The sequence below is a fragment of the Didymosphaeria variabile genome, assembly GCF_027946475.1.
Source record: "Didymosphaeria variabile strain IMI 356815 chromosome Unknown scaffold_7, whole genome shotgun sequence".
Taxonomy (NCBI): Eukaryota; Fungi; Ascomycota; class Dothideomycetes; order Pleosporales; family Didymosphaeriaceae; genus Didymosphaeria; species Didymosphaeria variabile.
The window spans coordinates 1797380-1812093 of NW_026611626.1; the positions used below are offsets into that span (position 1 = coordinate 1797380).

The 14714-nt window shown below is 53.0% G+C and overlaps 7 protein-coding genes across 7 annotated transcripts; 3 read left to right on the forward strand and 4 right to left on the reverse strand.

The window, feature by feature from the left end:
* Positions 1-455: 455 nt before the first annotated feature.
* Positions 456-1073, reverse strand: PKR1 (SMK killer toxin resistance protein; the record flags this gene model as incomplete). The annotated part of the gene is made up of 1 exon (XM_056218465.1): positions 456-1073. The coding sequence occupies one exon, from the start codon at positions 1071-1073 to the stop codon at positions 456-458; it is 618 nt and encodes a 205-aa protein (XP_056067730.1).
* Positions 1074-2732: 1659 nt separating this feature from the next.
* Positions 2733-3267, reverse strand: N0V89_009717 (uncharacterized protein; the record flags this gene model as incomplete). Its single annotated transcript, XM_056218466.1, has 3 exons — positions 2733-2830; positions 2898-2997; positions 3052-3267. 3 exons carry the CDS (start codon positions 3265-3267, stop codon positions 2733-2735), a joined length of 414 nt encoding a protein of 137 aa, XP_056067731.1.
* A 183-nt stretch (positions 3268-3450) lies between these two features.
* MTQ2 (S-adenosylmethionine-dependent methyltransferase) lies at positions 3451-4215 on the forward strand (the record flags this gene model as incomplete). The annotated part of the gene is made up of 1 exon (XM_056218467.1): positions 3451-4215. One exon carries the CDS (start codon positions 3451-3453, stop codon positions 4213-4215), a length of 765 nt encoding a protein of 254 aa, XP_056067732.1.
* Positions 4216-5032: 817 nt separating this feature from the next.
* smd1 (Sm snRNP core protein Smd1) lies at positions 5033-5624 on the forward strand (the record flags this gene model as incomplete). The annotated part of the gene is made up of 3 exons (XM_056218468.1): positions 5033-5046; positions 5099-5148; positions 5308-5624. The coding sequence occupies 3 exons, from the start codon at positions 5033-5035 to the stop codon at positions 5622-5624; spliced, it is 381 nt and encodes a 126-aa protein (XP_056067733.1).
* Positions 5625-6164: 540 nt separating this feature from the next.
* On the reverse strand, positions 6165-7544 carry N0V89_009720 (uncharacterized protein; the record flags this gene model as incomplete). The annotated part of the gene is made up of 4 exons (XM_056218469.1): positions 6165-6528; positions 6588-6976; positions 7027-7274; positions 7340-7544. 4 exons carry the CDS (start codon positions 7542-7544, stop codon positions 6165-6167), a joined length of 1206 nt encoding a protein of 401 aa, XP_056067734.1.
* Positions 7545-8159: 615 nt separating this feature from the next.
* Positions 8160-10610, reverse strand: N0V89_009721 (uncharacterized protein; the record flags this gene model as incomplete). Its single annotated transcript, XM_056218470.1, has 1 exon — positions 8160-10610. The coding sequence occupies one exon, from the start codon at positions 10608-10610 to the stop codon at positions 8160-8162; it is 2451 nt and encodes an 816-aa protein (XP_056067735.1).
* A 1046-nt stretch (positions 10611-11656) lies between these two features.
* Positions 11657-14567, forward strand: N0V89_009722 (uncharacterized protein; the record flags this gene model as incomplete). Its single annotated transcript, XM_056218471.1, has 2 exons — positions 11657-11859; positions 12107-14567. 2 exons carry the CDS (start codon positions 11657-11659, stop codon positions 14565-14567), a joined length of 2664 nt encoding a protein of 887 aa, XP_056067736.1.
* Between the last annotated feature and the right edge of the window lie 147 nt (positions 14568-14714).

Here is a 14714-nt window from a genome sequence, read left to right on the forward strand (position 1 = left end):
ATTAGGCGGCGGTGTTTCATTTGGGTGGCGTACGCAATTCACATCTGGCGTGGCAGACTGTGTGTTTCGAGGAGCCGCGGACTGTGATGGATCAGCGGGCGGCTGCACCTGTGCATCACCGCGGGGCAGCAATCGCTGGTTTAGGCGAGCAGACACGCGGCGAGCCACATTGGGCAGCTGCGCTTGCATCCGTTATGCTGCTGCCGTTGCGCTTTGGAATGTTCACTGTCCTGTAGCATCTGACCTTTCCAAGTCTTCCTCGTAGACGTCGTAATGGGCAAGACCTTGGAACGCACGAGTTGCACGGTGCAGGACCAACTTTATCTGGGACAATCGCGCTGTCATGTGATGATAACCACGAATGAATTGCGCGCCTAAGTGGTTCACAGAATAAGCTCTCACTAACACTTGAGTCGACCATCTTCTTCTAGCCGGACTCCGGGGTATCCAATCCATCATCTATCGCCAGAGTCCTGCGACAGCTTCTCCCACTCGCTGTCCGTGCTCAAATCGCCCGTCGACTCGCCCAAACTCCTTCTCTGCTTGACCTTGTCGTCCGGCCCAGGCTTCAGTCCGGAGCTTGCGCCCGAGCTCGCAACCGGCGTGCTGCCTCTCAGCGTCGCCACGCTCTCCACAGGCTTCTCCACAAACACAGTGCTCTCCGTCTCGGAGCGAGACGTGCGAGGTGGGTTCGCTCGTACAACGGGCTTCTGCTTCTCCTCTACTTCGGTTTCGACCTCTGTGTCGTCGCCAGAGTCCATAGCATCTCCGTTCCGCGCGTTCGCCTTGCCCTTCTCTCTATCGCGTTTCGCCTCTCTGATGCGCTTCGCTTCCTCCTCCTTGGCCTGTGCAGCGCGGATCTCGGTCGCGAACCAGTTGATAGCGTACCAAAGTCCCCCGCAAAGTGCAGATAGGATGTAGAAGTGTATGCTGTTCGTCGCGATCAGGAGGGCGAAGAAAAGTAGCTGGAGCGCGGCGAAAGAGGCATTTGTTGCGACGAGGAGGGTGGTTGTCGGGCCAGGCTCGAAGATTGACAGCCAGAGGTTCTCGAAGAAGGTAGCGACGGACGCCATGGTGTTTGTTTGGGCGCGCGGATAGTGGTGAGTTTAGTCTGTAAAGCACAGTGGATTGTTTGGAGCTCCGGGCCTGGGTAGCTAGAAGTAGGAGCTTTGTACTTGGGGTGACACGTCTGCCCCGCTGGATGCCTAGCAAACAGGACAGCTGGAATGTGTGAAGATACTACGTTTCGGATGCGCGATTGCTGCCTGCGAAGGATGTGCAGTATAGAGGCTGGTCGAGAGTGCAAGGTGCGCGTCACCGAGAACCCAGGCGAGGGTGGGGACTGGAAAGTAGTAGCTCAGCTTCCTGACGTGTCTGATGTTTCGCGCGGGGCTGGTATCGCGCCAAATCCCGAACGCAGAATTAGCCCCTTCAGCGAGAGTCACGTAGATGATCCTTAGATTAAATAATGCACGTCTTGAGAAGAGCAGTTAGGTGGATGCATTGTACCGAATGTACTCACAAAATCGAACATATGGCAGCGACACAGAAAGGCCACAAGCTGACTCGCTGTCCCCCAGGAGCAGAACACTCCCTCAAGAATCTTTACACAGAAAAAGCATCCTCGCCGACTATCTTCAGCGTGCAGTGAGGTAGGCTCTAGCACCACAAAGGTACATCCACCTGTCCCAATAACACAACAAGAACCGCCTTTGCCGCACAGGTCGAAACCAACCAGGGCTGCGAAGCACTCACATGACAGAGCACCCCTGCCCGTCGCGTGTCGACCTGCGGTATTTGTACTGGTAGTCGTGCTTCCGCTGCCCTCTCCTGTCACCGTAACCATAGCCACCGTAGTACCGACTGCGTCGACCGTCATCTTGACAGTCGTAAAGAGCGTCATCGTAGCATGCACCGATATGGGGTTCGTTGCAGAGCATCTGCGGGTTGGAAACAATTCCCACAGATGCGCATGTAGTGACTGACGGTCTGCATGTGAGTACAGCACCACTGTACGGACCGAAAGACCTAGTGTCCCCTCTATTAAAGCCACCACCACGCATGGAATAACCAGACCAGAGTTGCGGTACTGGTAGCGAGCCAGCCCAGTCATTACCGACTGCGAAGTCTTCGCCATAATGATTGCGAACCAACTGATTGCAGCCCCAGGGGCCCTGGATCATCTGAAGCGTCTCTCCATCGGCGAAACCGCCATTGCATGTAGGGCAAGTGTACGGTGGTGCGACAAGATATTGAACAGTCTGTCGGTAGGGGCAATTGAGGAGATCTTGACCGTACCCACACGACTCGGTCATCGAGGTCCATGAGTGTCCACAAGTTGGCGAATCGTATTGCGTGCAGAGACACATTCGCGCCAGTCCTCCGTGGGTATTTGATGAGAGTGAGAGACGGCTCGTGGTGGGTTTGAGAATGCTGTTCGGGACTAGATAAGGAAACAGTCCTCCTGAGCACGGCTTTGATGTCCTGGTTGAAGAGAAGAGACTGTTTCGGAAGGAGTGAAGTTGCGGATGCGCAGTGTAAATGTTACTTATGATTGCTGGCTGTACTCCACGCTTGCAGATTAGGCGGTCCTTCACATTCGTTGGTGACATGAGTGTCATTCAAGCCCCATCGAAGCATTGAAGTTTGCTGGTGATCCCACTAGACGTGTGACAGTGGAAGCACTTCCCGGAGGACTTGCTCCTGGTTGCGAAGACTGAGAGCCAAACGCTTTACTTGTCATTCCCAGACCCATGTTCCGGATCGTTATCCTCAAGCTCTTGTTTGCGAATAGCGCTCATCAACTCGTACAACTGGCCAATCTGTTGGTCTAATTCAACGTCAGTATTGATAGCTTGAATAGTCGGAACCGTGAATTTTGCGCAAACGTAGCGTACCACTCATCTTTTCTACCTTAGATCTGTCCATTTTAGCTCCTTTCCATGCATCGCCTGCTAATTGCTGCGCATATAGCTGCCATTCGGTCAGAAACCCAACCTGTCCGTTCGAGTTAGCTGATATTACGAACTGAGTATATATGATGAGTCTTACAATATGGACTGGGTTGTCGATATCCTTATGTGCATGGAATTCAGCTTTGACATATAAGTCTCCTAGCGTACGTTCCTCTCTAGGAAGTTTCCGATGAGCTCGTAATAGACGACGGTAGAGCGGGATTGGTGGTAGAAGTGCCATTGGTGCCGGCCGGAAAGGTTTTGATGCACCAGCATCCGTTGCAGTAGCTAGTAGGCGGCTATAGACCCTCATCTTGATCGCCAAAGACTTCAAATTGATGATGTGAAAGGGAAGGCATGGTTCGAGGTCGCGAAAGAAAGCTGTCGAAGACTACCTCGGCCCAATGACTAAGCACCATCGCACATCTCCCATTGGGCAGCCTTCTGTAACTGCTCCATACAAAAACCCAATTCCAACCTCTACCTCTTCTCTGCCATGCTGCCGACACCTTCGACCTCCCACGTCTGCTTCGATCGCGTATATGAGCCAGCAGAGGACTCATTCCTGCTCCTGGACACGCTCTCGTCAAGTTCAGAAGTTGCATTCCTGCAAGAGCGATTTAGCAAAGCGCAAAGCACCCCGCCTTTGATCCTCGAAGTTGGCGTTGGCTCTGGAGTAGTTCTCGCCTTCGCAGCTGTGAATGGGAACCGTATATTTGGTCGTCAAGACGTGCTAACCATCGGTACTGACATCAACAGCTTCGCTTGCAAGGCCGCCGCGCAGACGATTCGGACTGCAATCGTAGAACATGGGCATGGCGCATCGATATCGCTTGATGTGATCAACGGCGATCTGGCCAGCTGCTTGCGACCGCACTCTGTAGATGTCTTCATCTTCAATCCGCCATATGTACCCGCTGAGCTCCCGGACTTTGCGCGACATGAAAGCTACAATAGCCTGCCAGAGGGCCAGAAGAAGACGACTTTCGAACAGGACTCATACTTGTTGGAGCTCTCATACGCTGGAGGAGAAGACGGAATGGTGGTGACAGATAGGATGCTGGAGCAGATACCGGAGATTTTGAGTGACGATCGAGGGGTCGCATATGTGCTACTGTGCGCGCAGAATAAGCCAGAGCAGGTCAAGGAGCGTATTCGGCAGTGGTACCCAGGTTGGATGGCTGAGGCTGTGGGTTCGAGTGGAAAACAAGCTGGGTGGGAGAAGCTGCAGATTATCAGGATATGGAAAGAGCAGGCTTGAGGGTCATCGTTCAGAATCGCTCCGTGTACCCATGCCGGCGCTCGCCTGCCTGTCCACGCTGGATTCCGGGGACCTGCGGCATACTTCATCCAAGCATTACACAAACATGGAATCACGTCCGAGTATTTCCAGGAGACGATGCTACCCCTTGCTCCTGGTTGAGGAGAGAGGCTCCATCCGCCTCAGCATTACGAGAAAGCGATATGTTCACGTCTCCGCCTAAGGACCGATGCGGGAGAAGTTATTTCTCAACGGTTTTTCGAAGCGAAGCACAACCGAAGGAGGCTTGAGTACCGTTTGCACCAGAAGATGCATGAGAGTAGACAAGGAAAGGCTTAGAAATTGCTTAATATCAACTGAAAGGTCGGACATGACCAATGCATTAAAAACATGCCAAAAATAACATAAGTCTACATACATACCCTTTGGCATGTGCGTCTAGTAAGTGCCGCTAGCCTACGTTACTTCAAGAGCGAATTGCATCCACCCTCCTCTTGCTATGCAAGTGCAATAGACATGTGCTAGCTTCTTTGAATAATCCGAAGTCTCAACATTGTTTGGACTCATGGGAGCCTCTTCATGACCTGAAAGCAGCGCGGGGTACAAGGGTGCCAGGGTGCGCCAGGTGAAGGTAGTTGCACGTGACAAAAGCTCGGATCACTAGCGCGAGCTTTGCCTAATTCTTGCGTTAATTGACGCTGGAGCTTCCCCACCGCTCCATGCCAACAGCACATCGCACGCTCGTCGCACGGTCTCTCTGCCCTCAATCCCAAGCGTTACGGCCCCAGAAAACTAAAGTAAGGCCTATCTCGCCACAATGAAGCTCGTCAGGTCAGTAGACGCCCTTGGATATGATTGACCATGCGACTGACATCTTATGCAGGTTTCTTATGAAGTGCCAGAACGAGACGGTCACGGTTGAGCTCAAGAATGGTGAGCATATCTCCCTTTAACCGTTTGGCGCACACCTGCGCTGCCATGTTGGTGCGCGCCGGATAGCTTTGCGCAATCAACGACATCAAACGCAGCATACGTGTTTTCCATCTCTTCGTAACTATTACAATCGGAAAGATCAATGTTGACAAAGTATAGGCACAATCGTCAATGGCACAATCGCCTCTGTCTCCCCGCTCATGAACGTCGCACTACGAACAGTAAAATACACTCCCCGGGGCCGCGATACAGTTACCCTAGACACCATGACTGTCCGAGGTTCAACTGTCCGCTATATCATCCTTCCGGACTCTCTGCCACTCGACACACTCCTGATCGATGATGCACCAAAGCCCAAGAACAAGGCGAGGAAGGAAACGGACCGTGGTGGTCGCGGCGGTGGCGGCGGTGGTCGTGGTGGCCCAAGAGGGCGTGGTGGTCGGGGTCGCGGCAGGGGACGTGGTCGGGGCATGTGAAGAGCTACCGGATCTTGAAGATTTAATGATCAAATGGGACAGCGAGGCAGGAGTAATGCGCAAGAGAGGCCCTACGTTTGAAGAGCAAAACCACAGGGTACGGGGACTCCTAAATCTGCATCAACGCGAGATTGAGATCTGTTAGGGCCGTGCCGGGCTGAAAAGAGCGTACGAAACCAGAAAGAAATCGCCATACTCGGCGTACTTTGGCTCGTGGATAAATGAGGTCGAAGTCAAGCACCAAGAACGAATTGATACCATGTACTTCTTCGTCTTCTCGAGTTCAGATTTCATCTCTCACCTCTGCTGTACGGTGAATATCTTGCGGTGCGCGCTTACAGTATGTATCGTGCATCCGCTCGCTTCAACCAAAACCTCGAGCAGACATCATGGCTTTAACTCGAAAAGTTCGTTTCCATCTAGCACAGAAACTGTCCACTAATTCTACAGTCTTGTACGCACTACATCGGTTGCCAGGCTTCATAGCATTCTCCCGCAATCGAAGCCTCACTACATAAACGACATTTACTTATTCTCCGCCTACTCTGCATCTAGGGGCGCCACAGGGGGGTTATCGTTAACTTGAATCCCACCTCTCTTCTTCTCCGCGCTATCATGGAACGGCAGCTTCCAGCCGCCCTCCTCCTCCGGCGTGCTCAACCACAATCGCATCAAGTGGCGACGAGGCGCCGGCGGCGCATAATCCTTGTACGCTGTGCGGGCGTGCAGGATGTGGTTGTTGGAGAGGAACTGGATGTCGCCAACATCAAGGATCATATGCAGGGAAAGGCGCTGGCAGGTCTTCTCGAGTACTGTGGTGGCATGTTGTTGGGCATCTGATAGTGGAGGAATCAGTCCAGCATCGGAGAAGCGGGCTAGCGAGCGGATGTAGTAGGGGTCCCATCTACGGTATGTTAGACATCGTTGTACACGTATCAGCAAGTGAAATGACTGGAAACCTACTTTGAGTACACCCTCGGATTATCCCCTTTCTCAAGATAAAACACACTTGTCTTAATCCAGTCCTCCTCATCTACACTCTTCTCCCCCTTCCTATCAAAGTACCAAATCGGCTCCGTCAACGTCCTCGCTACATCGGGATTGTTGGTCTGCAGATCATTCCACACTGCGTGCGAAGATACGAGGTCCGACTCGCCGCCCTCGAGCGCTTTCGCAATGCATAGCAGACCAACGAGGTCGGCATCGTCGGCGTGGAAGTATTGACGTGCGTTGGTGCGGTAGATGCGCACGCGTTCGATGGCGTTGCTGTCCTCGCCGAGGTCTTTGACGTGGCCGAGGACGTGGCCGTGGGCGTTCTGGGAGACAAAGTAGCCGAGGTGGGTTCCGAGGCCCTATGCCTGTTAGCATCCCGTCAAGGCTACGGGAGAAGGGTTGTGTTTACCATATATGCTACGGCGCTCTTGTGGTTCCCCCATTCCTGCACCGGCAGGCCTTTGAACAAGATGAAGCCCTTGCCATCGATCAACTCTTTCCGCAGGACATTGAGGAACTGCGCGAAGTCCTCGAGGCGGAAATTCTCTTGTGAGATACCCGTCAGTGGCGTACCGCTTTTGATGAAGGCGTCTGCGGTGTCGGAGATTTCTTTGACTTCGGCGTCAGAGAAGATGTGTGTCCATTGCTCGGGATGGCCTGGACGTTGTCTCGGTCAGTAAATCGGATTGTGGGAGCGAAGGATGTGAGTTGGAGCCTCGTACCTTTGTAATCTTCCACGTTCCACACTGTGGGGCCAGTGATTTCCTTGGGAAAATCCTCGTATGGGCGCAACTGATCGTACAGCGGTGGGTGTTGTCCCGAGGTCTTAATACCATCAGGATAGATGTGCTTGGGAGCCTCGTGGCTGAGCTTAGCACCGAGCTCGTGAGGAGCTGTGGGCGCCTGGGCTGTCAAGGCAGGAGCCATTGTTCGATGGTACCTTGTTGCAGACTCTTATATCGGAGATACGTATCCGCCTGGGTATACAGAGCAATGGTCAACATTTGGGTACTTGAGAAAGTGGCTTGAATGTCCTTTCTATACAAGCACAATTTCGTGACACGCACGCCATCGCACATCGCAAACCCAACAACCCATAATGGGCTTCCTGTTGTGATTCTTAGTCCAGATTGCGTGCTCGCAACCCTGAGCTTCCGTCGTCGTAAACCGAGAGAGCGGGGTCGCGAGCGTAGAAACTACAGGGTTTCGTCTTGACGCAAGCGTAGACTCGGTCCCGCTAACGAAGCTGGGCGACCCAAGTTGAGAATGGTGCAGGTGCAGATTAGATTAGATCTATCGGCAGTGAGGGAGGGATGCTCAGTGGAACAGAGAGGCGGTTGCTAAGGCCGAGATACGCAGACGCTGCACTAAGGGTACGTATAGGACAGGTTGGTGAAGTGTCTTTATTTTTTGTGCAGTATATGAAACACCTATGGCACAACCCTTGCACCAGAGTATACGTAGTTATGAGTCCGCCTTAGGCTTCTTATCTGTCCTACATAGATCACAGGTGATACTACACTTAGTACTGCGACCTAGATCTTAGTTTGACTGCTTCCCTACATACGTATCTGTATGTTCCTCAGACGGCCAGTCCCATTCTTGGACGCCCTCAATCTGCGCTTTGACTAGCTCCATGATCTCCTGCGGCGCGCCCTCATCGACGTTCTTACTGTCGAGTGCTCCTTCTAACGCAGCTCGCAATGCCACTAGGGTATTATACAGAAGTTGTGGCCCTCCACGCTGGGCATTAACTCGGACTGTGACCTCCTTGTGATATGTTGTGAGCCAGATAGAGAACGAGTACAGGCCTTCGTAGTCTCTCAAGAATCCTAGAGCGCGGACGTACGCTTGGAGGACGGCTGGACCGGGAATATGAGGGGGGGGTGTATCCAGAACGGAACCTGCTGGGCTTGCGACCCTGGAATCGACGTTGGCACCAACCAGGTTGTGAAAACTGGTGCGCAGGAGGGGCGGAGCTGAAGCGAGTATGTGGTTTGTGGAGTCCGCCGAGAGTTTCCCTTTGTATGCTGTTCGTGCTGCGTAGCGCGCAACGGCACACAGTAGCTGGAATTGATCATCGTCTGGATCGACGTTCATCTCGGTCAGCTTGTCGAATAGTCTACGCATTATGGTGAATTGTTTCTCTGCAGTCTTCTTCTTGCCGTATCCGTACAGCACCTTCTGCATGTATGCAGTCCATGCTGGGCGGCATGCTGGGCACAAGTGCATAAGAAGAGCATAGGCATAGTCGATCAAATATGTTCGATCGAGCTTGAGTCGCTGTAGGTGATCCTCTGGTGACACCTGGATGGGCTCATCTGGAGCCATTTGCCCAAAGCGACCGAATCGACAAAGGAAACGAATGAAAGAGACGATGAAGTAATCTGGAATAGATGAGCGGGCTTTCTCACTCAAAGGTGATCCTTGGATAAGCATCCGCACTCCGCCAGCAAAATTGTTTTGCGTTGCGTCGAGTAGATGCAGACAGGTGGAGAAGTCGGGAAGCGTGTCAAGTAGGAAAGCGAGTAGCCTCTTTCTCGGCCGCAACCGTTTGTGCCGCATTCTTTGGTAAAGCTGGCTATATGAGGGCACTGGCTCACTCAAGTACACAAGGTGTAGTGGCGATTTGGGATCCGGCAAGACCTCCTTCATGTCTCCAGGTAAAAGATTTGTTCCGAGTGATCCGCTGGTTCCGACAGACTGTGCATCTCCGTTCTCGCTTTGTTGGACTCCGATTTCTGGAAAATGTATCTTCTCGAACATAGCCAAATAAACTTCCGAGGAATCTCCAGTGTTCGACTCTTCGTATGCCAGAAAACAGGCCCATGCTTCGCGTCTTGTTCTTGTGGTTCGAATCCGCGCGGTCCAGAGTTGTGCCTTGCTCAGACTAGGGTCTTTCTTTCCGAGCGTCCGAGGCATCAAAGTTCTGGTTTGCACAGTCGGAGACAAATCCGTATCCCAACCAGCGTAGACTTCGGCGATCTTTTCCCATCCGCGCCCATCATATCCTGCTTCATACAGCCGATGAAGAAGGCGGGATGCTCTCGAGGCACCAAACATATAACCCTTATCCTCATCCATAGCATTCCTGTTCTCTTTCCAGGGCGGCCATGACGGCCCTTTAAGCCTAGCCCATTCCTTTTCTTGGGCTGTCTTCGCATGTGTAAGCTGGGTACGAACAGCTCCTTGGAAGCCATATCGCGTTACGGTAAGAGCCGGTTCGCAGTTAGCCATAAACTGTAACACGATGAACTGTGCCTTTTCCTGGTGGAAGCCGACAAGCACAGGGTGCTCAGGCGCAGGCAGCGATATTAGCGACAACATGGAGTTACAGAATCGAGTTAGAGTTGACTGAAATGTGGTTGAAAAAGACGCGTTCTTCTTGTCCTGGTGGTACATCCGGGTGGCCTCGGTGCAAAACAGAGATGCAATCCATGGTAGTGCTTCGGGCCAGACTGCCCGCGCATGGCGCAGTAATCGTATTACTAGCACTTGGAGTGAGGGCCACTCTATAGGCTCTGCTCGCAATCGTGCATTTAGATGTCTAATCACCGTCCCAAGTGCGAATGCTCGTATACGGTTCCTTCGAAGATACAGTAGCAACAGGAACAGAGGCGTACGGCGATGATCTTGTTTGAACACTGCACAAGCATGAATGGAGTCACCGATGACGAGACATCTCACCCACAGGTGCACGTCTTCCTCGGAATAACCTTTACACTGCAGTAGTGCAATCTCCTGATGTGTGAAGCTTATTTCCGCCCAGGGTGATCCTGTCAGGACATGAAGTTGACGGGACAGTATAGTGTACAGAGATATAGGGCCTTCCGTTGGGTTTTTGATGTTATCCGCGACCATGGACCGAGAATCGCGACGTAGTTTCCCGCCGTGTTGTCTCGGTGCCGGACTGACGTAGGAGTGGTCCAACTTGTTCGCGCCTGCCGACCAGTACAAATCGCGGCTTTCATTGTGGATATTCTCCAGAACCATAGCTGCCTGACTGGATCGCTGGCGCTTTCTGGTCCGCCTTGACGGAGCTGGTTTCAAACCATCCGAATCCCCAGTGGCGCCCTCTGATCCCTCGTCAATTATCTCTGCAGGTTCCTCGGCGACGTCAACTCCTAGAATAGATGCAAACAAATCCTGTTCATTCTCAGGCAATACATCGCTTGAAGCATAGCTTCTCCGATAGTCACTGGAGTGACGAGGGGTCGTATACGAAATGCTACCGCTTGCACCTATCGGCCGACATTGATGACTCGTGAAGTACGCACGTGAAAGGAGCTGTGTCGATGCGAGGCATTGTAGCCTAGTCTTTGTAATCGCACGAAATTCAGGGATGTAGTGGTGCTGAACAACTTAGAATAGGTTTCAAGAACATTCATGTCTTACTAACTGGCTGTGAAGCACAAGGAAGACGCGTTCTGCATCTAAGGAAGCGGCAATGGCTACCTGGGACGGCCAGGGAGAGAATCAAGGGCATTCATCGACAGGCGAGCTGCGGCCTTAGGATGGGCGACGGGCAATGCTGAGGGAGGAAGCAGGTGCAGCGAGACGGTGAAAGTATCGGAGCTCCCTCTTCCATTTCACACTAGTCCTATTTCAGGCCGCGCCTGCCGCGAGCAGCATCAGATGCGCTGGCTTCAACTCAACCTTTGATCTTGCGAAACGCAGACTACTCGATACTGCAGCTATCGAAACATTGCAAAGCGACTGCATTGGAAAAAGCTTCCGTGTGTGGACCGCGGGGTGCCGATTGGGCGTGTAATTGAGGCGCCTTGCATATTCCTTGGCGGCTGCGTTCCTTCCTCGTCGACGCTCATCAAAACTACCCCGAGATACCCATCCACGCCAGCCCCGAGTTACCGACGTGCACACGGCTTTACAGACGCCCAGCCTGAGTGCACTTGTTCTAGCACACGGTCGAGTTGCGTTGAGGCTTCCCGCGGGCTGCTCACCACCCGCGACATCGGACCTCCTTCGCGCGTTGCACGCTTCTACGCACCGCTTCGTCGCGAAAAGGCGTCCCCATCACCATGTCCACCACTATCAACGGCGCACTGTCCCTGCCTTCGCTGCCGCCTGCACCAACATCGCCGTCGCTCGCGAAACGGAAACGCACCGAGACTGACGTACCTATCACGAATGGCGCGTCTCCTGTCGCGCCTACAAAACTCGTGAACGGCGCAGCGCCTTCGTTACAGACCGCGCTCGAGGATATGATCTCGATACTGAAGAGGTAGGATGCACCACAAGCGCTATCTAGCACCCGCATTTCCTTGCTTGTCTGATATTACGAATCACTACGCCCCTCGGCGTAAGCCCAACAGCCTACAACTTCATGCGCAAAACACGGTAGTACCGGGGCAGAAGGCTGGCGTCGTGTCCTAATACACTCAAGTCTACGTCTTTTGGCGGTGGCCGTCATCTGTCCAGAACCGGCATTATTCAGTACACCTGACGGAAAGTTTGCTGACTTGAAATAGCTATGATACAGAACCTTCCATACTTGCACATCCAGTCACGTCGCCAGCTGCTCGAGCCGCGTCCGGTGAGGCCGATACGAAGCGCGCAAAGCTGTCTTCCCCAGCAAGCCCATCTAACATAATTACTCTGGTGCAGAACGGCGCGTATACCTCACTTGAGGCGTTCGCAGAGGATGTTGAAGAAGCGACTGCGGATATACTAGCCTGTTCCGGCGTTGGCGAACTGGCTACCGCACCTCCTACGCTCGAGGAAACCCAGTTGCAGTCAGGAGTGTTAGCTTTCCGCAAACTATCGAAGAGCTTGGTCGCAAGGGAAGAGATTCGAAGAGCTCATGTTGAGACGCAGCAAGAAACTCAGGATGGCACACCGGGAGACACAGAAGGTCAGGATGAGGAGGCTTCAACCAAGGTAGAATCTCCGGAAAGCCGAACCGTCCTCACACTTTTTGGAAGCGCTCAAGGACCGAAACAGCTCTTCTCGAGCTTGCAACAACCCCGTCTTGTCGCGCCTCATGACGGAGCTTCTGCACTGGATCTATCGGTAAAGATTGCTTTACCACTCCGTGAATCGACCCTACCTAACATCATCTCTACCACCGAAGTTTTTCCCTTACCAGATGATGTAGATGACAAAAGGAAGGCGAATGCAACGATCGGCAAGGTGTTCAAGGCACCCACCCATCTACCGCAGCTCAACCCGCCTAAGCTTGCAAAGGCTCTGACCACCAAGGGAAACGTAGTCACTTTTGCGCCACCTGAAGTGCCTAAACCGAGTCGCAAGGGTTCACACTCTTACGCTACCCAGAATCTTGCCACCAGCAACTGGTTGGGATATGGCGGGGCTGACATGCCAAAAGATCCTACGTCTCCCAATGAGAAGAAGAAGAGCAGGCAACGAGCACTTAGCATGGGCGAAGCGCAACAACCACCTTCCGAATCAACTCTTGTGGCCGTGAAGCAGGCAAAAGAAGACGCACTCTTTCGCAGCGCATACTCTAGCTTTGCGCCCAGCCGTGATGATACTACGGCCGTCGTTCCCGAGGAGACTAAGAACATGGTTTGGTGGCAAAAAGTGGGCGAGAAGCGCTTTAACGAGGTGTTCCCGATTGACCCTGAATTGCTAGGCCTGGACGGATCGTCGGATCTAGCGATTGATATTACGGACGATAATGAAGAAGAGGCGTTCCAGGAAGCTGTGGATACGTTCGAGCCAGTAGAAGGAGGTCTTTTCGCGGACGCAGAAGCAAAGACCGAACTTGACAAGGATACCGAAGATGTGCTCCACGAGATATCTGAGCTTCTTGAGACGTTGGCATCGCACCAGAGGATACGTAACTCATCGCTGGCCACTAATTCGCGCACACCAGTGATACAGAATTCTTCACTGGCTTCACTGGCAGGCAGCCCATCGACGCCATCATCCGATGAGATCGACGTCTATCAAATGCTCAAGTCGCAGCTCACACTGATGATCTCACAGCTACCGCCATACGCAGTGGCCAAGCTCAATGGTGATCAACTAGAGGAACTAAATATCAGCCGGACTCTGATCGTTGAGAACAGAGCTGCCCGCGGAGTCCTCGAAGATACTCAATCGTCTAGGCTTGCAACGGCGCCGGTCGCAGCACCAGCGGCAACCCCAACACTGAATCGTATGGTCTCAAGTGGCTCGGGTACCCACTCGCATTACCCTCCAGGGAGCACCCAATATGGCCGGTCGACACCTTCGATGCATACTAGTGCTCGGCCTGTACAATCCGGCCCAAACTACTATCCCCAGCAACAGTCTGTCGCGCGATCTCCTTCAATGCATTACCAGCGTTCTTCTTCCGGGTCGCAGGTATACCAAGCTCCCACGTCATCCTACGCTACCCCCAGGCCAAGCTTTCCCGCTGCTCAAGCTTACGGCCAACAGACGACAAGAACGTCTTTCACGCAAAACCCTCCGGGTCAATATTACTCGCAGCGCTCTTCCCAGTCCAGCAACTACGCAGGCGCTCAATCTCAATTCTACGGATCTACTCCGCAGGGCCAGCCGCACAATCGGTATTCACAGCCAACACAAAACGGCTACTACCAACGGTCTCAGAACGTAGCCCCAATGTATGGAGCAACACCAAATAGTCAGACACGCACTGCATCGCCGCTCAAGGCAGCCCCGTCGGCTACCCAGCCGAGCTATGGTGCTCGGCCAGGTCATGGGTCTGGTGGTCAGATGCGCAGTACCTACTACCCTCCTTCGCAGTACGGCAATACGCAACCACACACTCCAGTTGCACCTTCGACGACCGGTATCAGCACCAATCCTCAGCAAATGATGTTGGATAGGCAACAAGCACAACAGACGCAAGCTCGACTCGCAGCGCAGAACAGCTTCAGCAGGCAAGGCTCAGGAACTCCTCAGCCTCCTCCAAACGGGCAGTATGGTGGACAGGCAAACGGAACGCCAATGGCGACTTAAGATTATCTTTGTATGAAAGCAGGTGTTGTGGCGTTTGGGTGACAGAGCTCGGATATCGATAGAGCATATCCATGGCGTTCTATATCGTCTTCCAAAGGAACCAAGGCACAGAGCATGACCCGTGTGTACTAAACCTTTTTGGATTCT